This window comes from Ornithorhynchus anatinus, chromosome 13, assembly GCF_004115215.2.
Source record: "Ornithorhynchus anatinus isolate Pmale09 chromosome 13, mOrnAna1.pri.v4, whole genome shotgun sequence".
NCBI classification, from domain to species: domain Eukaryota; kingdom Metazoa; phylum Chordata; class Mammalia; order Monotremata; family Ornithorhynchidae; genus Ornithorhynchus; species Ornithorhynchus anatinus.
The window spans coordinates 38,634,848-38,650,830 of NC_041740.1; the positions used below are offsets into that span (position 1 = coordinate 38,634,848).

The 15,983-nt window shown below is 61.0% G+C and overlaps 1 protein-coding gene across 1 annotated transcript; it reads right to left on the minus strand.

Moving 5' to 3' along the window:
- Nucleotides 1–1,892: 1,892 nt before the first annotated feature.
- On the minus strand, nucleotides 1,893–14,831 carry AJUBA (ajuba LIM protein). Its single transcript, XM_029077389.1, has 9 exons — nucleotides 14,676–14,831; nucleotides 13,793–14,552; nucleotides 9,324–9,425; nucleotides 6,725–6,792; nucleotides 6,548–6,610; nucleotides 6,245–6,375; nucleotides 5,951–6,002; nucleotides 5,295–5,363; nucleotides 1,893–3,458 (listed from the first exon to the last, which is right to left on the minus strand). The coding sequence occupies exons 1-9, from the start codon at nucleotides 14,829–14,831 to the stop codon at nucleotides 3,333–3,335; spliced, it is 1,527 nt and encodes a 508-aa protein (XP_028933222.1). The 3' UTR covers nucleotides 1,893–3,332.
- Between the last annotated feature and the right edge of the window lie 1,152 nt (nucleotides 14,832–15,983).

Genomic DNA, 15,983 nt, shown 5'->3' on the forward strand with positions numbered 1-15,983 from the left:
GATGGACAGGGTTACTAGTCCAGGAGGGACATGGTTACCGGCCCAGGATGGACATAGTTATTAGCCCAGGATGGAGCCAGTTCCTGGTCCCAGAATGGTCAGGTTTACCGGCCCAGGATGAACAAGTTTACTGGCCCGGGGTAGACAGGGTTACTAGCCCAGGATGGACATAGTTATTAATCCAGGATGGAACCAGTTCCTGGTCCCAGAATGATCAGGTTTACTGGCCCAGGATGAACAAGTTTACTGGCCCGGGATAAACAGGGTTACTAGCCCAGGAGGGACATGGTTACTGGCCCAGGATGGACATAATTATTAGCCCAGGATGGAGCCAGTTCCTGGTCCCAGAATGGTCAGGTTTACTGGCCCGGGATGAACAGAGTTACAGGCCCAGGGTGGACAGGATCACCAGCCTACTGTAGAAAGACTTGCTGCTCCAGGGTGGGGAGTTATTGACTCAGGGAACCGAAAGGATGATCGGTGACTTCTCTGATTAACGACAAGATAAATCCGCCATAAATAAAGCTTTCCATTAGAATGCAAAACTTGCAGGACAGGAGATAAGTGTCTTGTCCCGAATGCTTCGTGTTGGGTTTAACACTCAGTGGATGTGTATTACTGGACATATGTATATATCTGTGATATATGAGAGAAGCAGCGTGGCTCAGTGGAAAGAGCACGGGCTTTGGAGTCAGAGGTCATGAGTTCGAATCCCGGCTCGGCCACTTGTCAGCTGTGTGACTGTGGGCAAGTCACTTAACTTCTCTGGGCCTCAGTTACCTCATCTGTAAAATGGGGATTAAGACTGTGAGCCCCATGTGGGACAACCTGATTCCCCTATGTCTACCCCAGCGCTTAGAACAGTGCTCGGCACATAGTAAGCGCTTAACAAATACCAACATTATTGTTATTATTATATCTGTTATTCGTTTATATTGGTGTCTGATTCCCCCTCTAGACTGTGAGCTCACTGGGGGCAGGAATGTGTCTGATGCTATATTGTACTCTCCCAGGCGCTTAGTACAGCGCTTTGCACATAGTAAGTGCTCAATAAGTACGATTGAATGCCCAATAAATATAACTGATTGATCCTTAATAGTAGGTCCCTAAGAACTCTTTTGCACTGAAACTGTTCAGACTGATTCCCTGTCCGAGGCTGCCACCACCTGTAATCATCATTCGGATTTACTAAGCACTTGCTGGGTGCAGAACACTGTACTAAGCCCTTGGAAGAGCACGATGACGTCCTTACGTGTCTCTTGCCTGCCCCACATCCTCTGCCTTATTCTCTGACTGTGAGCCCTCACGTTTAGTTCTTTCCTCTGTATTTTCCCGCATGGCCTAGTAGAAAGAGCATGGACCGTGGAGTCCGAGGACACGGGTTCTAATCCTGGCTCCACCACTTGTCTGTTGTGTGACCCTGGGCAAGTCACTTAACTTTCCTGCGCCTCAGTTACCTCATCTCTAAAATGGGGATGAAGACTGTGAGCCCTATAAGGGACAGGGACTATATCTGTCTCCATTATCTTGTATCTCTCCCAGCGCTTAGTACAGTGCCTGTTACTTTATAAATGCTTAACAAATACCAATCATTCAACAGTGCTCTGCACCCAGCAGCCTCAAAGAGGAAAAGAGCTGGGGGTTCTTGTCCAGAAATGCAGAGTGTGAGGAGACAGTGTCCACCGAGGCTTCAGGAGGGAGCCTGGTGAGGGCATAACCAAAGGGCAAACCGGTCAGGAGAACAAAATGGGAGCCAGAGGGGCAGGGGGGTTGCAGGGTGGGTAACCACAAGGTAAAGAGTGGATCGAGGAGAGCGGGCAAGAGCTGCAGAGGGCTGGACCCCTGCTTGCTGTGCCTCGAGCTGCGGGGGCCACGTCAGAGGCTTTCTTGGATGCCAGACTTTTTCAATTTTTATTTTTTTTTCTCATTCACCTGTGAAACAAATTTTTACCAAAAAAAAGTGCATTTTCCTTCTCGGTCCTTCCTGCGGTCTCTGGGTGAGAGGAAGGCAGGGCGAGGGCGAGAAGGGGAGAAAAACGAAATGAAAATTTTCCAAACCGGATCCAGACCCTGGGCCTGCTCGTGACGGGGACGTGGGGAGGTGGCTGGTGGGGGCGGCCCGGCCCCTGGCAGGGGTCGAGAAGGGCTCCCGATCCACGTGCAGAGAAGCGGGACTCCAAGCCCGGGGCCCCCCTGGCAGGCAGCCCAGGGACCCACCCTGCTCTCCCCCAGGGGTGTGCTCCGGCACCGATCGGAGGCCGGGGAACCCTTCCAAGTATGGGATTTCTACCCGCCAGTCACCCACACCTGAGAGCAGAGGTGTGGCCCCAAAGTGCCTCCTGTCTGGCTTTGGGGGCCCCGGGGCCGGGAGATGGGAGGAACCAGTGTAAGCTCGAGTCATAAATTAGAGAAGACGTGATGGAAGGAGGGGAGGGGAGCGGGGGCCGGCTGCTGCTGGGGCAGGCAGGGTCCCATCCCGGAGGGGCCCGTGTGGGGAGGGGCAGGCCCGAGGCAGGTACCGAAGTGGGTCCGAGCTTGGGGCAGGGGTCCGGCCAGGCCGGGGTCGGGGGGCTCCACGGAGCTCAGTCAGCTGGGGGCGGCCGCTCTGAGGCGCGGAGCCGCTCGCCAGCTCGGGTCACGGGATGGAGGTGGGGCGAGGGTGAGCGCCCACCGGGTGGGTCGTCCCCGACCTGCCACAGCCGGTGCCTTGGAGTCCCTGAGAAATGGGCAGCAGGGCAGGAAGTCGACAAACACGAAGGGAGAGACCCACGCCCTCTCTGTCCCTCCACCAGAATACTGATCCCTGTCAGGGGCTGGGAGGCAGGGAAACCCAAGGTGGACTGGGGAGAGGGTTTTCTCCGGAGGGGCCCAAGGGCTCTCTTCGCCCTGGACTTCAGGAGGTAGTACCCCCTCCCGTCCAGGGCAAGGCAGCTCTGGGATGAGTGCGGGCAGAGTGATGCCCAAGCAAAGGCACTGGAGACTGGCAGAGTCCGCCAGGTCAGGGCCGAGGGGCCTCCACTTCCTAAGGTGTTAAGAGGCCAAATGTGGCTTCCATTTTGTAAACCTCATCCGCAAGCCTCCCTCACCCCAGTGTGGCTCTGTATATGTGTGTGTATGTGTGCGTCCCTCCCACTGCTGCTGTCCACCCGGAAGGAGGGCTGGCTCTTGGGTCCGAAATCCTCAGCCGTCGTGGTCAACGCAAACCATCCCTCCGGGGCCAGAAAAGGTCCGTTCGTCCTCCGACCGGAGCGGGCCGTCGCCGGACGGCCGGCTGCCGGCCACCCCCCCGACCCCTCCAGCGCCCGGGGGAAGGGTCCAGCGGGGACGGCGGCTCAGACGTAGTTGGCGGGAGGCTGGTGGGAGCTGACCCGCTGCACGTGGCAGGAGTGGCAGAGCAGGTGCCCGTCCAGAGGGAAGCAGCAACAGCCCTCCTCGTCGCTCAGCTGCATCCGACAGTCCTGCAGGGGAGGAGCCCCGTCAGGGCCGCCCACGACCCCCTCCTGCAGGGGACCCTCCCGCCCCGGGCCCCACTGACTTGCCCCCTTCATTCATCTCCCCTCCCGGCCCCACAGCACTTCTGCCCCTATCTGTCGTTTATAAATGGTGGTATTCGTTAAGCGCTTACCATGTGCAGAGCACTGTTCTAAGGGCCGGGGGATACAAGGTGATCAGGTTGTCCCACGTGGGGCTCACGGTTTTCATCCCCATTTTCCAGATGAGGTAACTGAGGCCCAGAGAAGTGAAGTGACTTGCCCAAAGTCACACAGCCGATAAGTGGCAGAGTACCCACGACCTCTGACTCCCAAGCCCCGGCTCTTTCCACTGAGTCGCGCTGCTTCTCAGTTTATGGATTTCTACTCCGGTCCATCTCCCCCGCTAGACTCTAATCTCGTTGTGGGCAGGGAATCGGTCTGTTACATTGCTATACCCAGCTCCGCCGCTTGCCAGCTGTGTGACTTTGGGCAAGTCACTTAACTTCTCTGTGCCTCAGTGACCTCATCTGTAAAATGGGGATGAAAACTGGGACGTTTTCACGTGGGACAACCTGATCACCTTGTATCCCCCCAGCGCTTAGAACAGTGCTTTGCACAGAGTAAGCGCTTAACAAATACCACCATTATTATTATTATTACTCTCCCAAGCACTTAGCACAGTGCTCTGCACACAGTCGGCGCTCAATAAATGCAATTGACTAAGGAGTCCATTTCCTGCCCTCCCACCGATGGACGTAAGGGGTCGCTAGAAGGATGGACCCCCGTGTAATCCCCCTAGAGTCCGCCAGGTGGCGGTGCTGTAACAGAAATGTCATCATATAATAATAACGGTGGAATTCCTTAAGGGCTTATTATGTGCCAAGCACTGTTCTAAGCCCTGGGCACTGTTCTAAGCGCTGGGCACTGTTCTAAGCGCTAGTAATAAGAATAATGTTGGTATTTGTTAAGCGCTCACTATGTGTCGAGCACTGTTCTAAGCGCTGGGGGAGATACAGAGTCATCAGGTCGTCCCACCTGAGGTTCACAGTCTTCATCCCCATTTGACAGATGCGGTATCTAAGTCACCGAGAAGTTAAGTGATTTGCCCAAAGTCACATAGCTGACAGGGAGAGGGTAACCCCACGGCTCCCAAAAGCTGGGGCCCTGAACCTCACTAAAAGGCTCCAAAAGGAGGTCTTTGGAGAAGGGCGGAAGGAGAGGGGGGTGAATCCTGAAGCAGCGTGGCCTAACACGTGGTCTTGCCTGCTGTGCGGCCTTGGCCAAGTCACTTCACTTCTCTGTGCTTCAGATCCCTCATCTATAAAATGGGGATTAAGACTGTGAGCCCCACGTGGGACAGGGACTGTGGCCAACCTGATTACCTTGTATCTACCTCAGGGCTCAGAATAGTGCCCGGCCCTTAGTAAGCACTTAAATACCATTTTAAAAAAAGTGGAAGGAGCACAGGCTTGGGAGTCAGAGGACTGGGGTTCTAATTCCAGATGTGCCATGCGCCTGCTGGGTGACCTTGGGCAAGTCACTTAACTTCTCTGTGCCTCAGTCACCTCATCTATAAAATGGGGATTAAATCCTACTCCCTCCTACTTAGACTGTGAGCCCCATATGGGACAGGGACCGTGTCCACACCAATTAACCTGTATCTTCCCCAGCTCTCAGAACAGTGCTTGGCACATAGTAAGCGCTACACGAATACCATCACAAGGCCTTCCTACTCCTGGCCAGGATCTGGGGTTGAAGCCGGGTCCTCTGCCCTGCTCTGTGACACCCCGCTCCCTCCACCCCTCATCCCTGCACACTCACCTCACAGTGGTAACACTCGAAGTGATAATCCCGGTCCATGGATATCACCCTCACGATCTCCTCACAGCCCTGAAACACGGGGGGTTCCCGGGAAAGGGCTCTGTCAACACAGTACTCTCCCCGCCCCCACCGGGAGACCCCCCCCCCCAACTCTGACAGCCTCGGGGAGGTTTCAGCTGCCACTTGGAATACTTCTCCCGGCGGTTTTGGGAGGGCAACGGCAGCCTCCTCCTCCAGGGCAGGAGGGGCAAACCTGAGGCTGGCACTTGGGCAGGAGGTGGGAGAACAGAGATATCCACCCTGAGCCTCGTGTTTCATAAGCTCTCCGGTCTCTGGTTGCCCCTCCTGCCCCTCAGTTTTGACTAAATGATCAGGCCCTGGGGCCTTTAGCTGGGGAACAAGTGGGGAAGGAGGAGGCCCGGCTGGGTGGCTGGGTGTCGTCCCCCCCACAGCTCCACCCCTGGTACGAGGCAGCCCGAAGTGGAGAAAAGGAGGGGTTGACGAGGGGACGGGCGGAGACCGGCACAACCTAAAGAGTCACTCCGGGCACCGGGGCCTGGCCCCAGGTGGGAATGAGAGCCTGCCGCTCCTCGGCAGGCATGGAGAGACCGGGCCCACCCCCGCCCCACGCCCGACGAGAGTCCAGTCCCACTGACCTCTGAGGGGAGGATGGGCTGGCCGCAAGCAGCACATTTCGGGGCGTAATTTCTGGAAGGGAGAGGGCAAGGAGTGAGGGGGGCAGGGGAAGGGGACAGGGCTTCCCCTTCACCTGTGCAGGCCGGCCCCCTCCCTTCTCGTCCCCTCTCCACTCGGCCCTTCAATCATTCATTCATTCAATCAGTCGTTACGGAGCAGGTATCGTGTGCCTCCCCGCCTGGCCACCCCACCGGGTTCCTTCCCCTCACCCCTCCACGCCCGGCCCCGGCCTCCCCTTCCCCCTCAGTTCTCACTTGTGGTAGTCGGTGACACAGTACACCTGGTTGGAGAAGTCCACGGTGAAGGGGATGCCGTCCAGGCACTTGTTGCAGACGATGCAGCGGAAGCAGCCGGGGTGATAGGACTTCCCCATGGCCTGCAGGATCTACCCCAGCCGGCAGTGAGACCCCACCACACACGCACAAAAAAAAACAGCGTCAGTGCCGGGCACAGACCGCCCTCCCCCAGGCCCAGCAGCCCCAGACCCTACACCCCCTCGCTGTCTCGGCGGTGGGAGTTGAGAGATGGGGCGGGAGGCAGAAGAGGGGACCGCTCACCTTTTCCAGGATCAGGTGACCACAGACGCAGCATTTCTCGGCCGCTTCCTGAAACCCTGAAAACTGGAGGGAAGAGGAGAGGAAGTCGAGGAGGGCACTGAGCCGGGGTGGCCGGGACTCCGGGATGGGGGGGCTCTCCGGTCCGGGGGAGGTGGAACTGGGCTAGGGCTGACTCACCAGGTAATCTTCCTCACAGTAGACAGAGCCATTGACACTGTAGAAGGCTTTGCAGCGCAGGGTCCGTCCTAGAGGCCACAGAGAGCAGAGAGGAGGGGCTGGGTGGGGGGGACGACCTGGAGGGGGCTCGTTTGGGTCCCTCCCCACTGCTCCGTGGTCACCTCCTAACCCTCCCTTCTCCGGACCCGCAGACCAATTCCTGGTCCAACCCCAGCACGCCATCCCCCAGCTGCCCTCTCCCTTGCAGCTTTTAGTAACAATTATGGTATTTGTTAAGCGCTTATTATGTGTGAAGCACTGTTCTAAGCAGTGGGGTAGGAACAAGGTAATCAGATTGGACACAGTCCCTGACCCACTTTTAGCCCCCCATAGTGTCTCCTCCGGCCATTTCCCCACCTCCCCCAGCCTCCACCCCCAATCCACACGCTCTAGAGCCTCCTCCTGCTCTGGTCTAGCCCACATTCGCTCGCGGCATCCCTGCCCATCCCGGAACAGGGCACTATGGGACGGTTCTGGAGCCAGGTAATACCAATAATAGTAATGATGAGGATGGTATATGTTAAGGGCTTACTATGCATCAAGCACTGTTCTAAGCGCTGGGGTAGATACAGGCTAATCGGGTCAGACACAGTCCCTGTCCCACGTAAGGCTCTCAGTCTTAATCCCCATTTTCCAGATGAGGTAACTGCGGCCCAGAGAAGTGAAGCGACTTGCCCAAGGTCACACAGCAGACAAGTGGTGGAGCTGGAATTAGAACCCAGGTCCCTCTGACTTCCAGGCCCGGGCTCTATCCACAGGGTCATGCTGCACCCCAGGTCTTCGTCGACTGCCTGGGGCGCAGCTCCGACAGCTCCAAGAGCTCAGAGCCGGGGTGGGGGAAGGGAGGGGAGCACAGCGACCCCCACCCTCACCCCCCCAACCAGCTACTGGAGCTTCCAGGAGCTGTAATGGGGAAGCTGCAAGGGTCGGGGGAGGGTCGGGAACCCTGGAGCTTAAAGGCGCTCAGCTGCTGAACAGTCAGTGGTGGGGCTGGGTCGTCCCCTCGCCCAGGAAGCTTCTCTCCAGCTGCACCCCCACTTCTCCAGTGGGAGGTGGGGCGATTGAAACACTAGAGAGGGGGATGGATGGATGGATGGATGGATGGATGGATGGATGGATGGATGGATGGATGGATGGATGGATGGATGGATGGATGGCTGGATGCTGATGGGAAGGAATCAAAGACAGGAAAAAGGAACCGAGGCAGAGAGACCCGAGGAGAGGCAGAAGCAGTGAGGGGTCAGGGCCGGAGGAGACATGCTCAGGAAAGAGCCCCCTCCCCACTTCCCCACTGCAGAAGCAGCACGGCCTAGTGGATAGAGCCCGGGCCTAGGAGTCAGGAGGACCTGGGTTCTGATCCCGGCTCCACCGCCTCTCTTCTGTGTGACCTTGGGCAAGTCACTTCACTTCTCTGGGCTTCAGTTCCCCATCTGTAACCCGGGGATCAAGACGGTGAGCCCCATGGGGGGACAGGGGCTGTGTCCAACCGGATTACCTGTACCTACCCCAGCGCCTAGAACAGCGCCTGACACACACCAAGCGGCCCTCGCCCCTCCCCGCCAAGATGGACGCTTGTGAGACGCCGGAGAGCAGACCCCCCCGAGAGGAGCGGAGAGGAGTTTCAAGGCTCCGTGAATGAAACAGAATCAGTGGAGGGCGTGAGATGGGAGAGGCCGAGGGCGGTGAAGGCCGGACCACCGGGAGCCCCAGCCCGGGCCAGGCTCCTAAGCGGGCAGCGGGCATTCCTGCGGCGTGATGTCATCCCCTTGGCATGGCCCAGTGGCAGCTGAACTCTGACCAGCCAAGAGAAAACCCCTCTCCCGGCTCCCCACTCCCCTCCACCCGACGCCCGGCCCCTCCTTTCCCACATTCCTGTCTTTCACCGTCGCCCCAGGCAACTCCGCTGCCCGACCAAACCCCTCCTCGCCCCAGCCTGCCGCCAAGGGCCCCGGCCTGGGCAGGCGGAGGCAGGGAGGGAGGGAGGAGGGCGGATGGACGGATGGCGGGACGGACGGAGAGAAGATGGATGGACGGAGGGAGAGGAGATGGGCGGATGGAGGGAAAGAGGGAGGCGAGGAGAGCGGACGGATGGAGGGAGAGAAAGCGGAGGGAGGAAGAGAGGCAGGAGAGGACGGCGGACAGTTGGGTGGAATGAAGGAAGACGGACAGACAGAGGGAAAGAAGACAGGTCGGGGAGGGGGGAGAGAGCAGACGGATGGAAAGACCCAGGGAGGGAGAGAAGATGGATGGAAGAGGGAAGGGGAGAAGACAGAGGGAGGGAGGCAAGGAGAGCAGACAGACGGACGGGTGGACAGAGGGAGAGGAGACGGACTGAGAAGGGGAGGAGGAGGGGTGGAGAAAGGTCCAGCGGGAGGGAGAAGAGGATGGGCAGGCAGAGGTGGGGACAGGGAGGAAAGACAAGCAGAGAAGGAAAACTGGAGGCAGGGATCAGGGGTGAGGAGTCGGGGACAGGTGCTCCATAAACATCAAGCTGGAACAATGAGTCCCACGCTAGCAGCCCCTCGCCCCCTTCCACCCCTTGGCTGGGGGTGACACTCACCACAGGAGCAGCAGACGAAGCATTGGGTGTGATAGAGGCTGTCCAGGGCCTGGCAGGCGTTACTCTGCCCATAGATGCCCTTGTTGCACTTGATACAGGTGCCTGGGTCGGAGAAGGGGAAGAATAATTATTAATAATAATTTTGGCACTTGTTAAGCACTTACTACGGGCCAGGCACTGTACTAGGCGCTGGGGTGGATACAAGCAAATCGGGTTGGATTCAGTCCCTGTGCCACCTGGGGCTCACTCTCTCGACCCCCATTTTACAGAGGGGACTGAGGCACGGAGAACTGAAGTGATTTGCCCAAGGACACCCAGCAGACAAGTGGCGGAGCGGGGATCGGAACCCCTGACCTTCTGACTCCCAGGCCTGGTCTCTATCCACTAGGCCACGAGGCTTCTCAGAAGAAGCCAACAGCCCTCTCAGCACTTTCTATGAAGATGGTTCATCCTCAAGGGCCCGTGTCTGTACCCCTTCCAACCATGCACTGGGGCGGGGTGGGGGGTGGGCGCGCTCCCCTTGTCCAGGTCAAAGAGGAGGGGACGGGGGCAGCAGGACAGCCCTTTGAGGGTGGCCCGAGCCACTGAGGTTCCTCGAGGCCCAAGAGGGTCCCCCGCTGAGTGGATGGGGGCACGAGGAGAAGCCTGAGGTGACCTGGCTTAGGGACCGGAGCAGGAGGAGGCCGGGCCCAGCCCGCCCTTCCCTTCCTTCCCCCGTGGCGCGCTCCTGCCCGAGAAGAGCCTCTCCCTGCGTGTCGAGGCCCGTCCCGGCCCGCGCCCAGGAGTTTGGGGGCCGCGTGCGGCAGCTGGTGCGGCCGATGGGCCCGGGCCTGCCCTGCCCCCGCCCTGCAGGAGCTGGGTGAGGCTGCCCCCAGGGAGCAGGTGAGGGCGGGGAGACTGTGGGGTGAGGATGGGTGGGTGGGCGGGGGGGGGGGGAAGGGACAGGGCAGGGTTGGGGGACCGGCAGGGAGCCCTCCCAGGGAAGGGTTCTGGTCCTAAGGGAGGGGCAGAACCCTCACTCCAGGGAAGAGAGTGCAAAAGCCACCGGGGTGGGGGCTACCTAGTAGAGCAGAAGCCTGTCTCCTGGCACACCCCCTCCCCATTCCCTGGCAGCCTTGAGGGAGCAACAGAGACGGAGATGCACCCACACACGGTGAGACTCAGGCAGAGCCAAAGCCAGAGACAACGTGCCGAGAGAACTGATCGATCAGCCTGGAACCCGGGGTCCAGCTCTGACGCCCATCTTCTCCTCCCCAGCATTCCGGAGCCAACCCCGCCTCTCTCCCTCCAGATATGAATGTAAAAAGAACGAAGCCTTCTGACCCAGAACTCTCTCCACCAAAAGAAAAGCCCTCCCCCCTCCAAAAAAATCGGGGCCGTCTTGGCCAATTCCGCCTGCGAATCTGCTAGCCCACCCTCTGAGTTCGACGGCTCCCAAACCCTCTTTAACCGAGACCCCTAAATTCGTCCACGAGGTTTGGCGTTCAAATCCGGCCGCTTCTCCCTCCCGCAGCAGAGTCAGAACCAGTGGCTCGGTTCCCCGAGCTCCCCCGGGAATAAGAATGATAGTATTTGTTAAGCGCTTACTACGTACCAACCACTGTTCTAAGCGCTGGGGTAGATATAAGGTCCCACCTGGGGCTCACGGTCTTAGCCCCCATTTTACATATGAGGTAACTGAGGCACAGAGAAGTAAAGTGACTCTGGATCCAGTAACCCCGGGGGGAGGGGGGCAGAGGGGTCAGTCTGATTCCTCCGCCTTACTTCCTAAACATCACAAATCCAAGGACCCTTGGGAGAGCCTGGCTCCTTCTCATCCATCCGGCTTCGCCCCAGGCAGACGAAGGAGAGATTTTAAGCACTCGCCTAGCCGCCCGGACACGTCGACCCGTTTCCCCCCGACCCCCCCTTTTATTTTTTATTTTTTGAACAGACAAGGGAGGGAGGCAGGGCCTTCCTGGGTCCGTTTTCAAAGCACTGAAAGGGAAAATCGATTCCGCCAATCCCTGGCTGCAGTCTAAAATGAAGGGTGTTTCTGGGCCCGTCGCTATCTGATCCAAAGAGGTCACTCAGGTGAGCCACAATAAGATATCTCGAAAGCCCGCACCGCTTCAGATGAAGGAAGCAAAGGTCTATTTATGTTGCCAAGCCAGGTGGAAAAAAGCTTCTTCCGTGCTCTGTTTTAATTGCCCGTTTCCTAATTAGCTCCAAGACACTGGCTGGGGACTGGAACGGAGCCCCTTTCTGCGGCCGTTGGAGCCCGGGGCTGGGGGGTGGGGGCGGAGGTCTTGGGCTGGCCTGCGGAAACCTGGGCCGTGGGACCTTCACCTTCCACCTCCAAGGTAGGGCCTGGGGCTGGGTGGGACCCCCTCCCCGCCCTCGGCCTCCCGGGACTACGAGTCCTAGCAAACCCCACATCTGTGTCCCGCTTGGATGTGGCCAGGTGTCGGGCTGGTTGGGGGGGGGGGTCCCTAAGGGTCCTGGACCCCGGCCCTACGGTCCTGGAATCAGCGGTCCATGAGAGAGGGGAGGGAGAAGGACTAGAAGTGAGGCGGGGGTGGGGGGAGGGAGAGAGAAATGACATCCTTCAGGGGAGCACTCGTCCATTTTTTAAGTTGAAAAATGCCTAAAAAGAGACTGCATGTGGCCACACACAAATCGGGTGCAAATCACATGCAAATCCAAACGAGATCTAAAAAGCCCCCACACCTGGATGTGACCCTTAAGAACGTTATGGCATCTTTTCCCCATAAACTCCGGCCTGGGACAGGGGAGGGAGGGCGGTAAAGAAGAAAGCTGAACTTTTGGGGGTCTGGTGGAGAGTGGGGGTGGGGTCCACGGAGAAGCAACGTGGCTCAGTGGAAAGAGCCCGGGCCTGGGAGTCAGAGGACGTGGGTTCTAATTCCGCCTCCGCCACTTGCCTGCCGTGTGACCTTGGGCAAGCCTTTTCACTTCTCCGCGCCTCAGTTCCCTCCTCTGTAAAATGAGGATTAAGGCTGGGAGCCCCACGTGGAACAACCTGATTAGCTTGTAACTACCCCAGCGCTTAGCACGGTGCTTGGCACATAGTGGGCGCTTGAGAAATGCCATCGTAATTACGATCACGAGCGCGGTCCCGGGGGATCTGGTGCCTCCCGTCCTCCCTAGGGCGGAGGGAACCGGGATGGACACACGGCCCCAAAGAAGGCCGGAGCTGTCGACTCCGGTCCCCTCGCATGCCGGCCGAGCCCCCCGCTCCCCCACCCACTTATCAGCCGTGTGACTTTGGACACGTCACTTCACTGGGCCTCAGTCACCTCCTCTGGAAAATGGGGACGAAGACGAGCCCCACGTGGGCCAGCCCCTGACCTCGTGTCTCCCCCAGCGCTTAGACCAGTGCTGGGCCCACAGTAAGCGCTTGACAAATACCATGATGATGATGCTGCTGCTGATCATCCCCACCCCACCTCTGTTTCCTCGACGGGCGGTGCAGCGTGTGCGGAGGGCGCCCCTCCCCGCGGGCACCTGGAGCGGGGCCGGGCAGGAACGAGCACGCAGGCCGGACCCCCCTCTTCCCCCCGCGCATTCCCCAAATTCCTGCGGGCGGAGCCGGGCCGGGACGGGCCGGGACGGGCCGGGCGAGCGCAGGAGCTGCATGGGCACGGGAGGGCGGCTTGTCCCCCGGGGACTAGGGGGGTCGGGGAGACAGGGTCCTCCACCCCTTTGCCTCAGCTCCCCCTCCCTTCCGCGTCACCTCGCTCCCTCTGCTCTCCCCCCGACAGCATTTATGTATCTACCTAGAGCTCCGCTTGTTTTGATGTGTATCTACAGTTCTATTGATTTCCACTGACGCCTCTTTACTTGTGATGCGTATTCATTCGATCGTATTCACTGAGCGCTTACTATGTGCAGAGCACTGGACCGAGCGCTCGCAATGGACAATGCGGCAGGAGATAGAGACAATCCCTGCCCAGTGATGGGCTCACAGTCCAAGCGGGGATCTGTTATGCTACTGCTTTCTACCGACGCCTGTTTACTGGTTTTGATGTGTATATATATATATACACGTATATATATATATATATCTCGAATTCTATCGATTTCTCTCGACGCCTGCTTACTCGTTTTGATGTACATCTCTAATTCTACTGACGCCCGCTTACTCGTTTTGATGTATATCTATCATTCTACTGATTTCCACGGGTGCCTGACTCGTTTTGATGTATATAGGTATCTATAATTCTCCGGCTGCCCGTTACTTCTTTCGACGTCTGCGTCCCCCCACCCCTTGACGGGAAGGCCGCCGTGGGCGGGGACCGCCTCTCTCTCTTGCTGATTCGCCCTCCCCCAGCGCTGAGCACAGTGCTCCGCACACAGCGAGCTCTCCCTAGCCTGACAGTGAACGAAAGGGTCCCGGGGGGTCCCCCCGCCCCCTCCCCAGCATCCCCCCCCCCCACCCCCCGGGGCCGGGGCCGAGCCCCGCTCCTCACCGAAGTAGTCCTCCTTGGGCTCGTGGTCCCGGGGCCGGGCCCGGGGCCCGTCCTGGGGGAAGGGTCCGGCGGCGTCCTCGGGCCCCGGCGGGTCGGGCCCTCCGGGGGTGTCCCTCCGGGGGTCGGGCTCCCTCCCTCCGGCCGCGGCGGCCAGCAGCAGCAGGGCGGCCAGCTCGTCCTGGCAGCGGGCCCGGGTGTCGCAGTGACCGTAGCCGGTGACCGAGTGGCGTCCGGGCTGCGCCGCCCTTCGCTCCGGGGCCGTCCCCCGGGCCCCGGCCCCGGGCCCGACCCCCGCCCCGCCCCCCGCCCCGGCCGGGCCGCCCAGGGCCGGCGGGTAGGAGTGTCGGCTGTCCTGGGCGGCGGGCCCGGCCAGCCGCTGGGCGCACAGCCGGCTGAGGGCGGCCTGGAGGTCGGGGCCGGGGCCCGGGGCGGCGGGCGGGGGCGGGCCCGAGGGGCAGCAGGGGCCCCCGGCGGGCAGGGGGCTGCCGTGCCGCTGGTCGTAGCCCAGGCTGATGCCGCTGGTGCGGTTGCTGCAGGGCCGGCTGCCCCCGGCCCCCGCCGCCGCCCCGTCCAACAGCAGGCTGGCCCGGGGGCTGGACGGCTTGCTGGCCTCGCTGGCCGAGCTGCTGGCCAGGCTGGAGCGGGGGCTGGGGGCCGCGGTGTCCGGGGGCGGCGGCCCCCGGGGCTGGACGGCCGCCCGGCCGCCGGCGGGGACGGCCTCGAAGCGCGGGGCCTCGACGGAGAAGCGGCGGGGCCGGTCCTGCTCGTCGGGGCCGGGGCCGGGGCCGGGGCCGGGGCCGGGGCCGGGGTCGGGGGCGGGGGCCGGGGCGGGGGCCGGGGCGGGGGCCGGGGCCCGGGCCCGGAGCCGGGGCTTCCGCGGGGCCCCGGGCCGCCCGGGCCGGTCCTTGGGCGAGGCGGGGGCCCCGTCGGACGCGGCTCGGCCCGCCTCGCCTTTGCGGCGGCCGAACTTGGCGCTGCCCGAGTCGGACAGCTTCAGCTTCTCCAGCAGCCGGCTGGCTCGCTCCCCGAACCTCTCCATGCCACCCACCCCGCCCCCGGCCGCGGGGGCGCCGGGCGGGCGCCGGGCGGGCACCGGGCGGGCACCGGGCGGGCACCGGGCGGGCACCGGGCGGGCACCGGGGGCTCTAGCGGGCGGCCCCGCTGCCCGGCGCCGGGGAGGCCGCGGCGGCCCCCGGGGAGAGGGGCATTGCTCCCGCGCCCATCCCGGGGGGCGCCCGGTCCGGTCGGCTGGCTCTCCCCGCCTCTCCGCCCCACGGGTGCCCAGCCGCCACCGGGACCCGAACTTTTTCGCCCCAACTTTTGTCCGGCCGGCCGGATCTACTTCGCCGAAGGGGCGGAGCGCCGGGGGAGGGGAGGGGGCGGCGCAGGGATCCGCGGACCTCCCTCCCCCGGGGAGGGGTCCGGGAAGCCTTCACACCCACCCCCCGACACCCCGGGAAATAAGAGGGAGCCGGGAAGCCCGTCCCGGCAAGGACGGTCCTTCTGCCCCGCCCGGGACGGGATGGGAGCAGGCCCCCCACTTCCCTCTGCTCCTCCTCCCCAGCCCACAGCACTCGGGTACTATATGCCCCTCTTTAGTAGTCCATTTATTTTATTAAGGAGGGGTATATACCTATACTTGGATTCATTTGTATCGATGCAATTGACGCCCGTCTCCTCGCTCGGCTTCCTTGTGGGTCCCGCTTCTGGACCGCGAGCCCGTGGTGGGGTAGGGATCGTCCCTATCCGTAGCCGAATCGCACTCTCCAAGCGCTTACTAGAGGGCTCTGCGCACTGTAAGCGCTCGGTCAATACGATCGAATGAATGAATGAAAGGGGGGGAGGGGGCGGGGGACTCTTTGTTGGCCATTGGAATGCGCGGAGGGACACCGGGGGAGGAGCGTGGCCGAGAGGTGAGGCGACTGGGGGTGGGGGGCGGCGCGGGTGGGGGGTGGGGGGGGGGAGGCAGGGCCTTGCACCCACACGGTGACTTTGTTCTCGGCGTGGAGATGGAGAGATGGAGAGCGAGACACTGAGAGATCGGGCCCGGACCAGCCACACGCAAGAGAGACGAGGAAGCACAAAAGGGAAGCTCGGAGGCAGAGACCCACACACAAAGGGAGATGCAAAGAGGGCCGGAAACAAAGGCCCGGAGAGGCCGAGGTGGAAAGAGACAGAAAGGGAGTGGGAG